The sequence below is a fragment of the Gallus gallus genome, chromosome 5, assembly GCF_016699485.2.
Source record: "Gallus gallus isolate bGalGal1 chromosome 5, bGalGal1.mat.broiler.GRCg7b, whole genome shotgun sequence".
NCBI lineage: Eukaryota > Metazoa > Chordata > Aves > Galliformes > Phasianidae > Gallus > Gallus gallus.
In genome coordinates, this window is record NC_052536.1 from 57330219 (window position 1) to 57351198 (window position 20980).

At 49.8% G+C, this 20980-nt stretch overlaps 1 protein-coding gene across 1 annotated transcript; it reads right to left on the reverse strand.

The window, feature by feature from the left end:
• Positions 1-20368: 20368 nt before the first annotated feature.
• On the reverse strand, positions 20369-20885 carry RPS29 (ribosomal protein S29). The gene is made up of 3 exons (NM_001277880.2): positions 20795-20885; positions 20570-20669; positions 20369-20488 (listed from the first exon to the last, which is right to left on the reverse strand). The coding sequence occupies exons 1-3, from the start codon at positions 20854-20856 to the stop codon at positions 20480-20482; spliced, it is 171 nt and encodes a 56-aa protein (NP_001264809.1). The 5' UTR covers positions 20857-20885; the 3' UTR covers positions 20369-20479.
• Between the last annotated feature and the right edge of the window lie 95 nt (positions 20886-20980).

A 20980-nucleotide genomic window follows, 5' to 3' on the forward strand; every position in this document is an offset into this window, starting at 1 on the left:
AATGCTTATTATAACATTATGCAAAACACCCGAGTAAAGAAAACTGAGAGGTTAACACACTTATAAGAAAAACAGTCATTGTTGGATGAGCAAGGCAATGATTTAAGTCAAAAATAAGGCCTGTTTAAATTGAGCCATTAGAAATAATGATACAATTATACCCTCTTAAATTAACAAGGGAAATTTGTTTGGACAAGTGGAGGAAGGCAAGGGTTCTTGTTGTGCCACAGCGCTGGGTGCCAGCTCACCTCTCACCAACAGTGCATTCAGCTCCTCACTGCATGCCCCTGGGCTCCAGGGGGTGGGCTGGGGCAAGGCAGAGCCATCACACCATGGAGCAGCACCCTTCTCCTTCTGCACCCACCCAGCAGAGCCCCTGCAGCCTGCCTGCCCCATGTTTTCCCCCAGAGGGTGGTGACGCACTGAACAGGTTGCCCAAGGAGGCTGTGGATGCCCCATCCCTGCAGGCATTCAAGGCCAGGCTGGATGTGGCTCTGGGCAGCCTGGGCTGCTGGTTGGCGACCCTGCACATAGCAGGGGGTTGGAACTGGATGAGCATTGTGCTCCTTTGCAACCCAGACCGTTCTCTATGATGATTCTATGTCAGCCTCTCCACGATCACTTGGCTTTGGGTTAGCTCCATGTGGATCCCCATTTTTCCTCCCAGGAGATGCTCTGCTCTGAGCAGTCAAGTGATGTGATACGAGCAGAAGTCACATAATGGAAAAATCAGAGATGCAGGACCAGGACTTTGTGCAGAGCCAAGACATGATCACACACAGACAAAGGCAAATCAAGGCATGTCTGAGAGCAAGCTCAGCATCCACAGAGATGTACTGTGCCCGCCTGTTTCCCTGTCCCAAAATGCTCACACACTGCCTGCACGAGCTCCATGGGCTCTGCCTCCACCTCTCTTACAGCACCAGAAGAATACATTTCCTTTCTTCTGATGATGAAAGAAAAAAAGATTACTGAGACGTACCTCCCTTGGCCCCATAGTTCACCCACAGCCTGGGTCTGCTCAGCCTGGTGGGGGCTTCCTGCCCAGCTCCTCCCTGCCTCTCCAAAAGAATAAATCCCGACACATCCCAAGCCTTTGGGCTCAGCTCTTTCCTGCAGTCATTTATCAAGTGCTTTTCATCTGAAACATGATTCTGGGATTCAATTACTTTATAAAGTCAATATTTTAGGTCACAGCTTATGCATCAGCAAAGGCATCTCTGGGGATTCAAGTTTAACGCAACGCAGCTCTAAGTAATGTTCCCTCACCGCTCCAGCTAAAAAAAGTCAATAAGGTGCATTTGTTTCCCCCACATTTCACTCAAGGAAGCTGTAAAATTGTTGTTCACTTTTGTAAATTTAAACCATTGAGAAGGAGCAAACGTTCCTGGCCATATTTTTCAGGAGATAAAAGAAGATTGCTCCCCTGCTTCCTCTCTACGACCTCAGCAGGATTTTACTCCCACTGAGCTGATGAACAGGCTCATTCCAAGCCATTGCCCACAGGGAGGGTCAAAGCAAGTTCTGGAGCATCCCTTAGCCCCTGTGCAGAGATGGATTCCTGGTATCAGAGGTGGATTTTCAGTATTGGAGGATCACCCAAACCATCCAATCCATGAACTCCATTTTCTAAGCCTCCCAGCAAGGCTATGCTCCAGCTTTGCTATCAGCACCGGTAGCCTATTTCTAAACCCAGTGCAAATGAGTAAGGGAACAGAATCATAGAATGACTTGTGTTGGAAGGGACCTCAAGGATCATCCAGTCCCACCACCAATAGAGCAGGCTGCCCAGGGAGCCTCCCACCCCCTGCTCCAGCATCTCAGCTTTTTCCCTAAGCAGCACAAACGGAATTCTCCAGGGGTTTAATTAAATCCTTCTGGCAGCCTAGAAAAAGAAAGTTCCTCATTTCATTTGGGATAGGGGTTCTTTCCCTCCTCATTATGAAACTTAGCTCAATATTATATCAAACATTCCAAATTGCTTTTTTCCCCCTTAAAATCATCCAAACAGTAAATTTTGAGTCTTTGTTTAACAGGCTATCTATTGATCTTTGCCAAAGCCACAGCACTTCATAAATCTCCACAGAAGCCAGAACAGCATTAAAAAAAAACCCACAACAGAAAAGAAAAAGGATTAAAAGTTAATACAATTCCAATCACTTTCTGAGAAAAGCTTCCAAACACAGGAGTGTATTTCCAATAAACAGACCCTGGGGAAACCTGCCTGCTCAGCACTCACCAGGGCCACGAGGCTTGAGGAGATCCAGGAGCAGCTCTCAGAGCACAGGTGCATCCATTGCAACACCAGAGCTGGATTTCAGGCTGGTCCCAAAGACCCCAGCTCTCCTGCCCTGAGGCTCAGCAAGGAGAAAGAGGAAAGATGAAGGAGCCTTTATACCTTCAGCAGAAAGAAGAGCTTCACCATGAGAGACCAGAAAGAATGCATAACCTGGGATCTTTAGAAAGGGAACACAAATCCTGATAATTAGATTAAGTGTTAAATAGGTTACCACACCTGAGCTTTCTTAATGGGCTTGTTTCAGCTGTGGTTAGGACTAAGTCACCTGGAGCTGATCAGAGCTCCCCAGGGTGGCACAAGGAGAGGCCATCCCCCCATCCCCCCATCCCCATAATCAGCCCTAGCAGGAAGAGATGGAAATCCTTTGGCCCTGCGGTGGGTCTCTGCGCTGGTTTTCAGGAGTGCTTTAGCAGCTTGTTATCACCAAACACTCATGGAGGATTGTTTAATTAGCAGAAGTTAGTAAAAATTAGAAGACTTAGCAGCAGCCACGTTTAACACCAGATAGCAGAAACACCCTCCTTTGACATCCTTTACTCATTGATAAGGTTTGATAAAGCTGTTAGCTTCACAGGCATTTTCTAGCAAATGAGCCATAAAATAGGATTGTTTAAGTATTATCCCTAAATAGCAAACCTTCCAATTATGCTTGAAGAAAAATTACTATATCCTGCTAATTATAGCATCCATGGCTTGGATTTGTTTGAAGAGAAGCTCACTTGATTTAAAATAAACACCAACTTTGAAAGCAAGATGGGGATGCAGTGAGGAAAGAAGGAAAATGAGAGACCCAGCATGAGTGAAGCAATTGCGTGCCCCCACATGATGGGAGCCCACTGGGACAGCCCCATCTCCACCAGCCCCCTGAAACTGGTGCAGAGCTGGCTGCCAGGAGCGTGGTGCCTCCTGAATGAGCTCCAGCATCACCCATCTGAGCTCCATCTGTGTCGCAGAAGCTGAGCCCTTCCCTAGGTCCTCCACCAGCCGCATCTCCAAACTGGGACTCGCTGAATCTGTCCTACTTTGGGGGATGCTCTTCTCTCCCTGCTCTGTGGCCCCTACTGTCATAGTTAGGACCAGAAGCCCTCATGGACACAGGAGCTGTGTGTTTGCAGGTAGTGCAAGATCTCTTGGCAGTGTTGCCTGCACACTTAAAAGGTTCTCCAGGACAAGGATGTGCCTTCCCTCACGTGAGATGATAAGGCTGCAAGAGGAGTTCTTGGACTTAATGCTCATTAGAAGAAGAGTTAACTGGCTGGGCTGGGACAAGGGCACTCTGCGGGGTAAGGAACTGGCTGTAGGGCCAGACAGAATGGTGGGGAATGGAGTTACATCCAGCTGACAACAGGTGACGAGTGGTGTTCCCCAGGGGTCAGTACTGGGGCCTGTCCTGCTCAGTATCTTTACTGATGACCTGGATAAGGGCATTGAGTGCACCCTCAGTAAGTTTGCAGATGACACCATGCTGGGAGGGAGTGCTGATCTGCTGGGAAGTAGGAAGGCCCTACAGAGAGATAGGCTGCATCAGTGCTGACAGCACTGAGCTGTGATGTCACCAAGTGATGGCATGTGATGTCACCAGGTGATGGACTGTGACCTCATGGCCTAAGCTGCATATACTGGGGTATGCAGAGGTTGTCCCAGCCTGGCTCATTCCTGGACTCTGGCTGAGCATTTCTGCATGGTGCCCAAACCCACACACAGTGCTCAAGCTGAGGCAGGTGGGTCCTGCCCTGCTGCAAGCTGCAGGGAAGATGAGAATACAGATTCACTGGCCAGATGGGCAAATCTGGCCTCAACGCTTTCTTTTGAACAACAGCAAGGCCTTCAACCCTTCACTGCTGCTTTCCTGCACAGGTTACAGAGCACAGAGGTGACAGGAGCCAGCTGCTGGCTCGACAGAGGAAAAGCGAGCAAGGTCTGGCTTTCATGAAACACAGAAAAGCATCACTGTGGGCTGCACATGCGGGTCCTATTTTAGTTAAAAACCATTATGCTTTGTCTGTGAGGCCACAGGAGGACCAATGCTGAGCTTTGCTCCACCTTTCTTTCTGCTATGGGGTTACGGGGATGAGGGAAACGGAGAGAAAGAGGACAAGTGCCGATTGCCAGCGCATTGACCAAAGCACATGAGGCACAAGGAACCTGACTTCATCCCCTTTGGGGTTATTTTTAAATAAAATAACTCAGAAGGAGACATCCAGTCTGTTTCAATGTACCTCAGCCTGAACTGTAAGCACAAATCAGACTCCTCTGCGTAAAAGAAGTGACGTGTTGATGGAAGAAAGGGGACAAAGCCCATATGCAGCTCTCAGTGCAGATCTCCAGGCTGCAGACGTAAAACCCACCCATTTTTTTGCAAGGATTCTGCAAAGGGCTCTGTTTTGCCTGCTAATTCTGTCCAAGGACTCCCGACTGCATCTTTCTCAGGCAGAAAGCTTCTCCTGGAGAAACTGGCATCCTGTGGCTTGGACAAGGTGTGCTCTTGGTTAAAAAAATGTCTGTATGGCCAAGCACAGAGAGTGGCGCTCCCCAGGGGTCGATACTGTGCCCAGCCCTATTTAATATCTTTAGTGGTGACCTGGATGAGGGGATTGAGCGCACCCTCAGTATGTTTGCAGATGACAGCAAGCTGTTAGGTTGTGTTGATCTGCATGTGGGTAGGAAGGCCCTGCAGAGGGACCAGGACAGGCCGATCAATGGGCTGAGGCCAATGGGATGAGGTTCAACAGGACCAAGTGCCAGGTCCTGCACTTTGGCCACAACAACCCCAGGCAACGCTACAGGCTTGGGGCAGAGTGGGTGGGAATTCCTCTCCAAAAGAGCAGCCAGGGACAGTCAGAGGCTGGGGTTGGGTTTGGGGGTCTTGGAGGGCTTTCCCAACCTCAGTGCCTCAGTGGTTCAGTGGAAAGCAAAACACACGAGGCCTGCAAATGGAAATTGTTCTAAAATGAGTAGAGATGGATATCCATTGCAATGTTTCGTTTGGATCTAGACTATGTGTGCTGTGGACTTTCATAGCACTCCGGCACACCAAGGCTGGAGCTCTAAACAGCGGCAGCAGGAAGTAACCTAATTAGCACAAAGGATAGCGATGAAGGATGCAAACAGTGCCACCATTCCATAATTCCATAACGAGGGCAGGAGGATGCCAGTGACCCCCCACCCATCCCAACATTCTGCAGCCCTGGTCCTCCAGCACTGCTGTCCCCAAGTCAATGGGACTTTCCACATGGGCTGAACACAACTGGGAGCACGATCCCACTAAGAAAAGCACTAAATACTTTAATATCTATCCAACCCGCTGAGCCAAGTGACAGCTCTCCTGTGCAAACACATTGCCCTCACCATAAAAATGCTCATACTTCTAGGATTTCCAGAACTCTTTCACGTCGTGTATATATATCACAAAAAAGACTGGCTATTTTGAAAGCACTGGAAGTGCAGGCTGCTGATTTTTAATATGCATTGCATTTTATGGCTCAGCTACCAGGTTAATATGCAGTGTCAAGGATTTCAATGGGACTATATTTATAAGCATCATTAATTCATATGAGTTCATAATAATCCCATAATATGGAATTAACAGTATTCTGCTTTATCTAAGGTGCTATTAAGATATATATCATGAGGAATGTGAGGCTATTATGCAAAATGAAAATACAAAGGCAAAACAACTTTGGCAGAGCGTTATCAGTAGATGCTGAGGTGTTAAGGAAGAAAAGCTCGTTGAGCAGAGATGGAAGTTGCATTTTATGTGCTTTCTACATCACATGCACAGAGAGGAGCATGACCCAGACTACCTCAGCATGGGACCATGTTGTCCCCATGCAGGCCAGCTGTGCATCCAGGGCCCCTATTGAGCACCGGAGGCCTCAGCTCCTCCGCAGACCCTGCAAAAAGGCACCAGCAGTGCTCAGGATCCCATTAGTTATACAACAGTACTCAGCTGGGAGCAAAAAGCCTCCAGCATGCATTACTTCCTAAGTGCTGTTATATACTCTAAGAGGGAAACGTTCAGGAGGAATTAGGAAAAGAGCAGATAAATGAGCAGGGAATTCGGGACTGGACTCCTGGGAATGGAAGTGGGAAAAGCCCGCAGCGCTCGCTGTGAAACCTGCTGAGGATGGCAGCAATCTGCTTTGCTGCTCCAGCCCTGGGAGGGCATTTCTGGGGCTGTTCGTGGTTGCTCTGTTTGGGAACAGTTCGGCAGTGCCAAAGCTGTACGGAGCATCACTGGGTGAGGCTCTCATGAACATCACCAGGCACAAACCATACCTGTATGGTTTTTATTCATAAAAAAAAAGAAGAAAGCAAAGCATTTCAGCAGTACAGTGTTGACAAAAGCCCTGCGAGGATTAACCTGCATGAAAAACATCAGCAATCGGCCGCGTGGGGCAGCCACGATCTCGCAACATGCAGGTCAAGACCTCGTAGTTCAGCTTCTAGGAAACAAAGGGGGGAAAAGCAGTTTCCTTTGATGGACATGGGGAGTAATGAAGGCAGCTTCTCCAAAGCCCTATACCCCTTCAGTGTCCCAAGCAGTGCACTGCCACCCCCAGGCTCAGCACCTTGGGCTTGCCACTAAGCTCTCCCCTCCTAAAACTTCCTCCCCATCTTGCTTTTTGGTTTTGGATTCCCTTCTGTTGTTGTTTTGCCTCCAAACATGTTGCCACAGCAACCCCAGCACTTTATCAGCACTCAGGAAAATCCAGCTCTGATTTGGCCGCTCCATGGAAACACATCTCAGCATCTTCTGACACCACGTTGGGCTCCACACCACTGGGGACAAGACGGGGTGCTGTGATAGGACAAGGGGAAGTGGTTTCAAACTGAAAGAGAGGGGATTTAGACTATTTATAAAGAAGAAGTTTTTTTACACTAAGGGTGGTGAGGCTCTGGCACAGGCTGCCCAGAGAGGTGGTGGTGTCCCATCTCTGGATGGGACCCCCAGGATCAGGCTGGACAAGCTCTGAGCACCTGATGGAGCTGTGGGTGTCCCTGTTCACTGTGGAGGAGTAGGACCAGACGGCCTTTAAGGGTCCCTTCCAACTCAAACCATTCTAGTATTTCAACATCAAGTAAATATGTAAGTAATTACTTAAATTATCATCCCGTGTTACACTTCTACAGATTCCAAAGGTGACTTGATAGCTTCTCATGAAGGTCTCTCCCATGGCAATAGTACTCCTTGCATTATCATGGTCATGGGGTGATTCTCAGGTTCCTCTGTGTCATCTTTGATGTATTTAAATTCAATATCCACTACTGTTTCCTTGGCCATGACCAAACACTGTGAAACCTCCCAGCAAAATATGCAAGTACTTAAAAAATAAGCAGAACCAAAGTTCAGTGCTGAGGATAAGAAAATAACATACGAGTATTTGACCACTCTACAAATAACAGTAGAGCTCTTCCTTTTATTTTGCACAATTTTCTTTATTCCCCCATCTCCGGTTCCCTCTCAGTTTCCCAGCTTTCTGCTCTTTGCCAGGAGGTGCTCCTATGGGAGGTCTCAGTGCAGGCAGGAGGGCAGGGCTCTCCTTTCACCCACAGCTGCCTCCCCCACACCTCAACTCAGTTCTTCTCCATCTCGCTAAGAAGCAGATTTTCAGCCTGACAGAGTTTAAAATAAAATTAATATATTGGCAGATATCCACAACAGCCTCTCAGGTGTTCATATTGAAAATTATTATTTTCAACAGTTCATGGCTCATTTCTTTAAAATTAAAATTAGTGTTGTGGCAGCTGGGGATAATTTCCCAGATGCCAGCATAGCAGAGAGCACAGAGCTGGCTGATATGAGGAACGGGGCTCTGCTGCTGCTGGACGTGCCTGGCCTTGGGTTGTCCAAGGGTGACCCTGGTAAGGATTTGCCCTAAGAGTCGCACTGTAATGATGCAGTTCCTACTTAAAGTGTAATCTGGAAGAAAATGTTGCAAAGGACAGAACGTGTGCAAGAGCAGTTGTCCCATCGCCATCCCACCATGTTGCGTGGCCACAGCATCCTGCTGCCTCCTGCCACCCCACACCAAGCAAGACCCCATACCACACAACGCTGCTCTGTTGCAGTGTGGTCCCAGGGGCACTTAAGGCCCTGCCGACCCCAATGGCTGCCCTCCTCCTGCTCTTGGCCACCCACCTCAGGGGAAGCGGAGGCAGCTGGGCTACAGGATGGGCTGGGGGCGGAGGGACCCCAGTGGGTGCTTCCTTGGTGCTGGGCAAGGTGTGGGTCCTAAACAAAGTGGGGGAAAGGAAGCTGAGTGGTTGTCATTCACTTGAAGAAGAATTTGAGAAAATTTCAGGTGAAAACGACCAAAAGTGAGCATAGAATCATAGGATCATAGAATCCTGGAATGGCCTGGGTTGCAAAGGACCACAACGCTCATCCAGTTCCAACCCCCTGCTATGTGCAGGGTCGCCAACCAGCAGCCCAGGCTGCCCAGAGCCACATCCAGCCTGGCCTTGAATGCCTGCAGGGATGGGGCATCCACAGCCTCCTTGGGCAACCTGTTCAGTGCGTCACCACCCTCTGGGTGAGCAAATTCTGTGTTTTTAGAGATGTGGTTGCTCTTATACTTTCTCCATACAAGAGCCACAAAATAACGTTTTCCACAGCGTCCCCATCCCCTCCTGTCCATGGACGTAGCCCCAGCTCTGTCTCTTCTTCCCTGGACAGCTGGGCAGGGAGGCACAGCCCCAGCTCTGAGCCCTAGGTGACATGAGGACAGGATGGGGACAGGGACAGAACTGGGACTGGGACCCTTCCCAAAAGGCCAGGAACACCGCAGGCTCCGTGCAGCACCAAGGCCTCCTTCTGCTCCATAAATTACCAGGAAACATTAATAAACAGCTCCATCTACTGACAACCTCACCTCCAAAATCCAGATCCTGCATGAGTGTCCTGTGCCACTGACCATGTCCTGGCCCGGGCCAACCCGCACCAGCTGCCATCCCAGCTACAGCCCCAGCACAACCCCAGGTGAAGGGCAGCACTTTGGGGTTCTCCCCAGAGGCCCCAAAATACACCTACCAGTCGCCACTCCCAGGGCATCTGAGGTCACCCATGAAATATAAAGGCAATGAAGCCAATCCAAAACAACAGAAGTTTTGCAAATTGCCCAGAAATGGCTCCACCAACCACGGATGTCACATCTTCCTTCCCCTCTGAGACATAAGGCCAAACTCCCCAAAGTGCCACCAGAGGCACATGGAGGTGCCACTGCTCCCCTAAATGGCTCCAGCAGCAGCAGGGTGCAGGGGTAGCTCTCCAGCGTCCCCAAAGCTGCTGGACCCTCAGCTCCACTTTCCTCGTGCCTTGAAGGGTAAATAGCAAACTGATGGGAATACAAGTGTCTGAGCATCCATCCTCCCAACCCACTCTGATTCTATGAAAGTGGGCTCGTCACTCCTTGCCGTGAACATCACCAATTCCACCAGCCTGCACCCACTTCCCACATATGGCAGGACAGAGACGTGTGAGGATGGTATGAAGACCCTGGCAGAAGCATTCTGAGCTCATGACCACCTTAATAATCCCTGACAAAAGTCCTGCAGGGATGAGACTGCATCCACATGGCTGGGATGTTACCAGCAGGGTGACCTGCCCAGTGCCCCCAGCCAGCACCACTCCCTGCAGGGCCAGGACCCCATCAACAGATGCCCTTTCTCTGACCCCAAATCCCTGCTCTACCCATGAAAGTGGGGCTTTGGGGCTGTACCAGAGCTGGAAATGCAGCCCCTGGAGCTGGGGGCCATGCGGTGGCACAGGGCCGGGTGTCAGCCCAGCAGAGATCACAACCAGAGCAGAGCATGGAAATGTTCCTCATGCAATTTTAACTCTGGTGCACAAACTTAGCTCCATTCACTTGTTAAAGTTTGATGTGTTCCTGGGAGGTGGGGGGGAACCATCAGCACTGCTGGTGTTTTTTATTTGTGTTTCCACTCACAACAGATCCATCTGCTTTTAACGGCTCCCTGGTTGCCTTCCAAAAAAGCAGAGGCAGAAGACTGTAGAAGAATCGGGGATGGGGGGGGGTCTCTAACCATGATGGATTGTGGGGTGCAGCCCTGATACCACATGAGGAAGAGTTTGAGCCCCCATCCAGCAGGAGCCAAATGGGGCTTCCCAGTGGTCCCCAGGGATGCAGGTGCTGAGGTCACTGCAGAAGAGCTGGGCTCCAGCAGCACAGCCCTTGGGCTAAAATGCAGAAAACCAGGGAAAAGATGTGAAGCCAAACAATAACAGAGCTTTTCAGCACACGCTGTCATAGACCACCTGAAATCCCCTTTGCTGTTTCTCTCCATAAATGTCATCCTCAGGCAGATGCTCTGCAGTTAAGGGTTGTTTGTTTGGATGTATAAATAGTCACTTCCTCTGCTGGGGCTCCCGAGGCTGCGTGGTCCAACTTCTGCTCCTCTGTGTGCTGTGTGCCCTTGTTTCCCCCTCAACCACCCCACAAATGAGCACTGCCTCCTCATCCTCCATCCCCTCACTGACGCAATGAATAAGTTTAACAAGAGGCAACATCAAGAGTCACTGCTTTCTGGATCACGTATAGAATCACAGAATCATTAAGGCTGGAAAAGACCTCCCAGATCCCCAAGCCCAAACCCAACCCATCCCTACTGACCACATCCCTCAGTGCCACACCTCCATGGTCCTACAGGTCCCCACTGCCATCACCTGGGCAGGCAATGGCAATTCTTCATCCTCATGGGCACCCATTTGCTTTCCACCACACTCACCTTATCATCCTGGGACATGGGATGCTCTTCCTTTAGCCCCCACCAACACTCCTCAGAAACATCCTTTACCGGTGCAGATTTGGTGGTTTTCAGCCCATCCTTCGGGAGATGGATTTGATGCAGTATCCCCTTTTTTTAGTCTCATTCTGTCAGTGTCTCTTGAAAAGAAATAAAGCCAAATCGCAGCTGCAGACGCAGTGTTTTATGGATGTCGCAGCTTTAATATTCCTTTCACAACAGGCTGTGGACATAAGAGGCCAGTTTGTCAATCCAGCCATCGCCTGGGGCTAAGCTGTTAATTCTGCTGCGTGGCTGAGGCGTGCATGAATGAGTGAGCTGCTTTCTAACACCAGCGCTCAAGAAGGAGCACTTTCTCCCTTTGGTCACTGCCATTTCTTTTCAGTGTTGGCTGAGTTGATTCCACACACAGGACCACGGTGCTCATCCAGTTCCAACCCCCTGCTATGTGCAGGGTCACCAACCAGCAGCCCAGGCTGCCCAGAGCCACATCCAGCCTGGCCTTGAATGCCTGCAGGGATGGGGCATCCACCACTGCCCTGGGCAGCCTGTTCCATGAGCTTTCATGCAAACAGCCCTCTTTGCTTTTGCACGGAAATCGCTGATCCCGCAGAATCAGGGTAGACCCCGGGTGGCTTTAACCTGCTGGCAAAGCTCTGCTTTGGTATTCATGCGTTTACACCATTTGCAGCAGAAAATAAAAGCATTCCTATCCTAAACCAGATGTTTCAGCTGAGAAGAGAGGTACGACTGCTGGTCTCAGATGGTCTGTATCACGAGCACTAAAGCAGCCAAAAGCATATCCCCATGATTTGCATCACCCTCCCCCCCGCTTCTGAGGGTTCAGGTCCAAAGCCAACCCCAAATCAAGGTGAGTTTACAACCATGCTTGGAAGCGGCCCCGATACATCAGCTGTGCGAGAAAGGTGGGATTTTCCCTCTGCCAAAAAACTTTGAGCAAAAATAGAGGCAAATAGCTCCTCAGTGAGCACTGAAAGCAAGTTTGGCTCCAGAAATATCCACCTCACAGATGGACCACCTCAAAAAAAGAGTGTTACCAGCGAGGTACGATGAAAAATGGCACTGTTTCATTTGGTATATGAGGAGCAGTATCTCCCCACTGTTCCCAGAGAGCTGGCTTTAGCAGGTACAACTGTATCTGCAAAATCTTCATACGTTGCCTCCAGGCAAGATGCTAATCTTCTTTTCCTACGCTGATAATAATTTTTTCCATATGGTATAGCTGTTAAAATGTAATTTGCACTCCTCTGATCAGAGGACAGGCTTTGTGGCAAGGAGGAACCTGGTGCTGGGACATGGAAGCATCACACTGCACATCCCAGCAATGGCAGTCATGGCACTGCGTGCTGCACCTCTAAGCACAGTAACGTTTCATTGCTCATCAGAACGGCTGCAACGAGGTGCCCTCAGAGCTATCAAACAATCCTTCTTCTAAAGCACTTGGTCTTTGTTGGGAAATGAATTGAGTGTATGGTTGTAGGGGATGTCCACAGTGTAAATAGTATTATGCTGTGGGTGTTGGGAAGGAATGGACAGATCCATAGGGCTGAAGATCAAAAAGAGCTCATCCACAGCCCTGGCCACAACCTACTTCATCACGTCACTCCCAGGAGCTGGACTCGATGACACTTATTGGTCCTTTCCAAGTTTGGATTCAGTATGATTCTGTGATTGCTGCAATGTCTGATCTGTGTTAACACCTTCCAGGTGTTTCCTTCCTTCATTAGTACAAACACCTAAATAAAATCCGCAGTGCTGAACCAACTTCAAACCTTGATCCCTGCGTCTGCACCGGAGTAGGGCTGTGTTCTTCCCAGGAACCAACCTGCCACCACAGCCCCATTGATACCCATATATCCATTCAAGTTATCTCAAAACACTTTTTTTAAGGTAGTTTATTTCCAGATCGGTTTTCCATCCTGTTCCTATCAGCTTCCAGTTTGAGGCAGCTGAGCACAGCCACCCTCCCCAGCACACCTGGTGACAGCTGCCCTGGTGGGCCTCATTCTCCATTTCAGCCTTTCACATTTTGTTTGCACCATTCTTTCAGCTGGATTTATAGCAACCCAACTTAGTGCCTATCACACTTCAGCCTCTTTTTTGACTAAGACCAATGAGGATTTCTTTGACCAGTAGCCCCTACTCCTTAGCACCATCCCCACTGCCGCTGCCCACAGACACTACACTCCATCTCCTGGAAATACATCGGTTTTCATTTCAGCCCTTCAATCTTTCATGCTGCAGTGACTTAAAACCAATTGGCTTTTCACCTTCATTAAGGCAGCTCATTCCTTCCAGCCAGGCCAAGCCCAGAAGCTCCCCTCTTTCCCATCACTTGTTCTCCCTCCCTCTAGACACGTGAAAATTAAAACTAATGAGATTCAGCATCTGAGCACTTGCCCTTTCTCCATGGCACTCTGCCACACCAGGCTGTGCACCCACAGGGTGTGAGGTGGTCTCCCAACACCCCAAGCGACAGAGACTCCCAAACTAGCACAAATCCTTCAGCTACAAGAGTTATGTATCACACAGTAAAGAGAACTGAAGATACTGCTTGCTCAGAAAGAGGAAAAAACCCTAACAGCGTGTAATTTGTTACAGACCACCATTGGCAGGTGGGTAACTCCTTAGGGAGCAAAGAGAGCACGAAATGAGGGGCTGCAGGCACAGCAGCAGCTCCCACACCCCAGCATGTGGTTGCTCATCAGCACTGAGGTCCCTTACACCCGCAGGATGAACAGGACTGCACCAAGCCATGGCTGAGCGTGGCTTGTCCTGGCTCCACTGCTCTGGGACGGATCCCAAGGGGGTTCACCCACCCTGCTCTCAGCTCTGGACCAATTCCCATCACTGTGGTGTTCCTGTGCCTTTACACAGAAAAACTGGGTATGTTTTATGCATGCTCTAAAGCTGTATTTCTCATGGCAAGAACTCATCCCCGAGCAAGTTGTGCGCAAAGTTTTGATGGCAGCAAACCACCGCCTGCTGTGCTAGGTGGCTCCACAGTTAAGTTCATTCTCTGCAGGGAGGAAGAGCACGAGGCGAAAGGAGCATGACATAGGGCAGAGCAGTGATAAATTCATTAGATGGGATTGCCACGAGCTCGGGTGGAGTTGGAGCAGCTTTGTCACACTGAAGCGCTGAAGCAGGCAGCACTGTCCTGGGGATGATGGACACCCAGAGGGGAAGTAAAGCTGCAGGAATAGAGCAAAGGCAGCACTTCTCCATACAAGGCATAAAGATCATAGAATGGAATGGCCTGGGTTGAAAAGAAGCACAGTGCTCATCCAGTTCCAACCCCCTGCTATGTGCAGGGTCGCCAACCAGCAGCCCAGGCTGCCCAGAGCCACATCCAGCCTGGCCTTGAATGCCTGCAGGGATGGGGCATCCACAGCCTCCTTGGGCAACCTGTTCAGTGCGTCACCACCCTCTGGGGGAAAACTTCCTCCTCATCTCCAACCTAAACCTCCCCTGTCTCAGTTTCAAACCGTTCCCCCTTGCCCATGATGATCCATTCTTTTCTTGTTTTCACAACCATAACTATTAATCCTATGGAGTTTTGCCTGACTTGTGACTAAAGAGGAAGGGAAAGAGGGGTGATCTTAGAGGTCTTTTCCAGCCTTAATGATTCTATGATTCTATAAGATCTATTATAAATGTGTTTGTAAAGGAGGAAAATGTCTGCTGGCTTGGGAAATTTAGAGATATTGAATAAAGTATTTGACATCTGTATTAACTCAAAGCCCCAGATGGGCTGAACTTGTTTGCATTCCTTCAGCCTTATTACTGGGTGAATTTACCTTAATGATTCTGTGAAGCTATAAGCCCACCCCAGCACCACCAGCCATGCAGGCAGGCTTCCCTTTAAAATCCAAGCCAAAGGAACCCATAGGGATCACCAAGTCCATCCCAGCCCCACATAGTACCACCCAAACCCACACCCTATGTCTGAGAGCAGTGTCCCAGTGCCTTCCAAGCCCACGCAGCTCCAGGCTGTGCCTACCGCTCTGGGGTGCCCAGTCCACAGCCACAGTCCACTGGGCAGAGCCTTTCCCTCACCCCTGCAGGCCTCCCCTGGCACAGCTCCATGCCATTCCCTCAGGCTCTGTTGCTGTCACAGAGAGCAGAGCCCCTCCACTCCCTGTGAGGAGCTGCAGCCGCCATGATGCCTCCCCTCAGCCTCCCCTACTGTGGGCCCAACAAACCCAGGGCCCACAGCAGCCCCTCACACCCCTTGCCCTCCAGACCCTTCCCCACCCTTTCAGCCCTCCTTTGGATGCTCCTTAATATCTTTATGTCCTTATATCGCGATGCCCATTTTAAAAGACAACCTTGAGCAACAAAGTGCTATTTTAGCTGATCTGGCCTCAAAACGACCAGCATATTTGGGAACAGCAGCAGATTTATTGCACTCAGAGTCCAAGCATCGGTGCCATTAGAGGACACAGATACACAGAGGCTCCTTGAACTGAAACTGTAATCAAACATCATCCATTGCTCAGCAAGGCAGTGCCTGGAATAAAGTGAAATTCCTGCTAGCAGGGAAGATGTCGATTTGATTTTTAAGTTTGTTTAAAGCAGTTTTAACACTAAACAAGTAAACATTTATAACTGAATAAATAGTTTTCAGTTTAGTCAAGGAGCATTCAGTGGGTGTTGGCATAAATATTCAGTTATGGAAATTATTTGATTGAAATAGATTTTACATGCCATAAATAAACATTGTCTGCAACAAACACACACTCCCAACAAGCATCGCGAATTAGAGAGCCACTGATGCCTAATGCCAGGCTTTGAAAATGTTTTATTTAGCAGCACTTCTGCTCACCACGCTGCAAGCCAGATCCCATCTGCCTGGGCTTTTCCAGACATTCATCTCACTGTACCGTGAAGGGGAGCGGGGGTGAGGAAGGGTGATGGACCCACAGCCAAGAGCTCCTCTGGGTGCTGGGATGGAGCAGGGGCCAACAGGGTGACCAACCAAGAGCCTGCAATAGGTGAGCAGCACTGCAGGGTCAGCCTGCATGGTGAGAAGTGTGTTTCACCCAAACCTGCTGTTGGGCTGGGCTGGGTGCTGCGGTGGGAGCGATGCTGGCCCCCAAGCACAGAGCGTGTAGAAGAGCAACGTCCGAGCACTGAAGCACATTAAGTGACACACAGGTTGGGGGTTGGGACTTTTCCAAAATTTATTCATAAATAAATGCCCCCAGGTTTACGAGTATTTGTGGTGCCAGCTCAGATGAGGCCCCTCTGCTCAGCCTCAAGGCAAGAACTGAAAATTTGGTTCTCATCTCAGGCTAAGAAATGCAGAGCTCCTGGCCAGCCTTGGCAGAAGGCTTTGCAGAGCTGCTTCTGCCCGGAAGCTGCAGATCCAGCAGGCAGACTGTGCCACCTAGCTTCTGCTTTAACACAGGCTGCTGCCGTGTGTGCCTGGCGGCTGCGGTGACATCTGCACACAGGGACACAGGCACCCTGCACCTTGGTTTGGTGATAGACACAGCATGGGCACAGGACCCTGCCATGATACTCAAAGCTGCGTCTGGAGAAGCACAAGTGCACACAGGACCACACAGGTGCAGATATAGAATCCTAGAATGGCCTAGAATGGGTTGCAAAGGACCGTGATGCTCATCCAGTTCCAACCCCCTGCTATGTGCAGGGTCACCAACCAGCAGCCCAGGCTGCCCAGAGCCACATCCAGCCTGGCCTTGAATGCCTGCAGGGATGGGGCATCCACAGCCTCCTTGGGCAACCTGTTCAGTGTGTCACCACCCTCTGGGGGAAAAAAAACATCTTCAAAAGACATCTTCATGCAGCAGCAGCAGCAGAACAATCAGCTGTTTCTAATAAGAAAGCTATAACTTAGATAGGTAACAGTGGCCATGCCAGTGAATATTCAGGTTGAGGATCACTGCAGCTCTGACAGCCTCCTGCACTGACACCAGAGCAGCCCTCAGTCACTGAGGCAAGGAACTGGAACTAGCCAAGGTGACAGAGATCCCTGGCACACATCCTGAGATGCTACAAGCAGGAAAACAGCCCAAGGGCCACCCCCAGCCTGCTCCCACAGCCACCTGCTGCCGTGCTGCAGCACCATGGGTTGGGCTGCAGCTGTGTGTGTGGACAGGGAAGCTGTGCAAGAGGCCATTGGGGCGCAAGGACCCCCACAGCACCCGCACTGCTGCAGCCTACCTGAAGGAACTGTACTTTTCCTATCTGAGCATGTCAGGCAGCTTCATTTTTCTAGCCTCGGGGTGAGTTCAAAAGCCAATGTTCTACCTAAAGCTTTGCAAATTCCTCTCAGAGCCTCTGATAATCACAGATTTTATCTGGCGCATAATCCAATGCAATTTAGTGTTTTTTCCTATACTCCAAATCCCACATAAACTCTATTTCAGCAATTGGAGCTTCATCTTTTTCAAAGCAAAGCAAAGCTATCAGTAGCTTTAACTAGCCTCCAAACAGGCAACGTTATTTCCCTACAGGAAAACACGTATTAGTTGTTTGCTATTAATGCAAAGTCCTTAAAGAGGGCTTTGATTTTACCTGTTCTTTAGGGGAATCTGCAGCTCTTTTTAAATCACTTTGCTTCCAAATAAGTTTCAGCTTCACATCTGTGCACCTTCAGAGCCTGTAGCCATCAACTTTAGGAAGGGGAAAAAAAAGGCAATTTTCACAGTGAGCTCAGCAAACTCCAGCTTTTGGCACCTAGCATTCTCTATATATTGGGCAATAAATACCTGGTTTAGGCAGCAGTAGGTATAAAGGCATCACAGTTTGTGCTACACCACCTTCCCAGTAGGCTTAAAAGATGGGAGCAGCAGAATAGGAACAAAGCAAGAACATTTCGCATTTACCAAACTACCAAGTGACAATATAGCTGTTCTAATGTGTACAAAGTAATTCAAAAACAACTTTTAGTTCTGTTTTCAGGTAGGAATATGCTTTTCGGTTGGCATCCCCACTGGGCAGCTATTGGTAGAGAGCTGTTTTTATTACCATTTTCCATCACACAGCTAACACATGCTCAGCCCCCAGGCCCAGAGCCCCAGCAGTGCTGGAGCTGCACGATTCCCTGCACCCTGCACCAGCCCCCTCATGGATCTGAATGTTGTTTTACATTGAGAAGTTGCCAGTTAAGGGCCCCCCCAGCCCTTCCCAGCTCGTTTGGATCCTCAGACATCACCATCTTGGGCTGCAGGAGGCTCAACACATCTGGCCAACATTTTCATTCAAGATGGTCTGCATGACATTTGGAGTGCTGGTGCATTATTATAACGTGCAGAACCTTGTGGGAATGTGCTCAGTCTGATGTGTTATTGCCTCGAGGCAAAGGGAAGATGGGAATCTTCTGGGCAACACAGCTCCACACAGCCACCTCGCAATGTTTGCATCAGGATTTTGCTATTAATTGATCTTGTTTAGTACCCCAGAACTACCTGCTCCTTCCCTGTAGCTCACAGCAGGTTTAGTCCCCTTGCAATGAAAGCAGCATAGCAGTTCTCCAGATAGCCATACATCTTGGGGGGGGGGAAATATGCTAACCCTGCTGGTTGCTTTTACTCACTTTTGCACACTTGGTGTTACTTACCAAGTACTTAACCAAGATTCAAGCTAGCTTCAGGTCATTCCTAAACCACCCCTACCAACTGACTGACAGTAACAGCACACTGCAGTGGAAGTTTATCTAGCCAGCTGTTAGGAGAGAGGCTGGAACGTTCCATGCTATTGCTACCGACCTGCAACATTACCCCACAGCCTTTCTGCTTTTGCTGTAGGCACGCCTCAATCTCCTGCTCAACAGCCACATACTGTCAGAGGTTCCTAGCAGGATGCTAAAGCTCACCAGAGGCCACGAGCCATGATGTTAGGCATGCCTGCCTGCTTGACAGCTCCATGATCTTGTGACCACAGGATCTGGCACATCCCAATCTGCTTCTATCCACGCAGAAACCTGAGCAAGATTCCTCCACTCTTCAGTTCAGAGAGGTATAAAGATCAGGGTCTGCTGCCCTTCTCCACCTCAACAGCAAGGCTTTAATAGCACATGGAACAAACACTGCAGCCACCAGCACTGGGATACGTCCCCATTCCCCCACCACTACTCCAGTTTGTTCAGTTTCATTTAACAGTCACTGGAAAAGGAAAAAAAAAAAAAAAAGACCAAGAGGATTCCCTAACTAAATTCAGGGCACTTGGCTGGAAGGCATTGGTCCATTTGCCAATTCAAGTATAACTGCACCATTCAGCAACTCAGTAATTTCATGGAGAGCAAAATAACTTCAGCAGAGATGATAAAAAAACAGCCTGGATAGCAGAACAGCCTCCTGACAGACACTTTTAATCCCCTTAATTATAAGGCCACCCCAAACAGCGGCAAATCCTACCTAGAGAAGGGCACCCTATCCTCCCCAAACACTGGGAGTGATCCCTAAGTCAGAAATAACAGAACTTGACACATCAGTGGTATCTGTATGAATTGAAGACACTGCCTCTGTTTGAACTCCCTGTGAGGGAAATGCAAGGATTCCCACCACACTCAAAAAGACAAACGTCTGTTGGAGCACATCCAGAGGAGGGCAATAAAAACGATCTCAAGGATGGAACACCTCCCCTATAAGGGCAGGCTGAGAGCTGGGGCCGTTCAGCCTGAAGAGAAAGCTGCAGGGATACCTTAGTGTGGGTTTTCAATATCTAAAGGGGGTTTGTAAGAAAGGAGATACATTCTTCAGCAAGACACATTGGCAGGACAAAGGGAAATGATTTCAAACTAAGAGGAATATTTACATTGGATATAAGGATGAAGGGTTTTGTTTTTTTTACAGTAAGGGCAGTGAGGCACTGTCACAGGTGATCAGAGAGGAGGTGGTACCCTGTACCTGGAGACACCCAAGGTCAGGCTGGACGGGGTTTGAGCATTTGATGGAGCTGTGGGTGTTCCTGTTCACTGCATGGAGTGGGGCCAGATGGCCTTTAAAAGTCCCTCCCAACTCAATGGGTTCTGTGAAACACAACAACCCAGACCAGGGCAGCAACAGACCCCCAGGAGCCCCTGATTTATGAGGGTGAGATAACACAAGTCACTAAGAAGCTAAAAGCAAGCAGGCTGTATGCCCAGGGCTCAAAAGCACCACTAAGGCATCACTTAGTTTTGTCTGCCTAAAGCCTAAGAGACCAAGGCAAGTCCATTTAGGCCACTACAGCACCCAGCCCTCCTAAAATAGGCATGGTAGTGGGATACAAACCATAAAACGTTACAGAGAGCAGTCAGACACCGGTAAATGGGGCAAGGGAGACCATTTATTGCAAGATGCTACACCAAGATGCTGCACGTGGGACGGGGAGGCCCGAAGAAGCCGCAGGATCTGCTGGCGACAGCTGCATCCTCCCAGCTCAGTCCAGCTGCAAAAGAACGACAAGAGCGTGAGGCATCGGCGGGGAAAAGCAGGGCCCCCCCCGGTCCCACGCAGCCCCGGCGCTCACCTTGATGAAGCCGATGTCCTTGGCGTACTGGCGGAAGCACTGCCGGCACATGTTCAGGCCGTACTTACGGATGAGGCCGTGGCGGTTCGAGCACACGCGGCTGTGGAGGGAGAAGGGAGGGGTCAGGGCGGGTAATGGCGGCGCGGAGAGGGAGACCCAGAGAGTAAAAGATACCGCGACTCGACAGTCCTAACAACCCCGCCCGCCCCCGGGATGGGCACTGACCACGAGCGGGAGCCCTGGCCGAATTTCCTGGGGTGGCTCCAGTAGAGCTGCTGATGCCCCATGCTGCCTGCTGCGTGCCCAGCCGTAAGAGGAAGATGGCGGCCCGCGCATGCGCTAATCAACCCTGCCCGGCCTCCCGCCCTGCACCGCGGCGCGGCCCTCACACGGCACAGAGCGCAGGCGCGG

Coding starts and splice junctions, on each gene's coding strand:
- RPS29 (NM_001277880.2), bottom strand. CDS start 20,856: ATGGGGCATCAGCAGCTCTACTGGAGCCACCCCAGGAAATTCGGCCAG. Junction 20,670..20,794: donor GGCCAGGGCTCCCGCTCGTG/GTCAGTGCCCAT, acceptor CTCCCTCCACAG/CCGCGTGTGCTCGAACCGCC.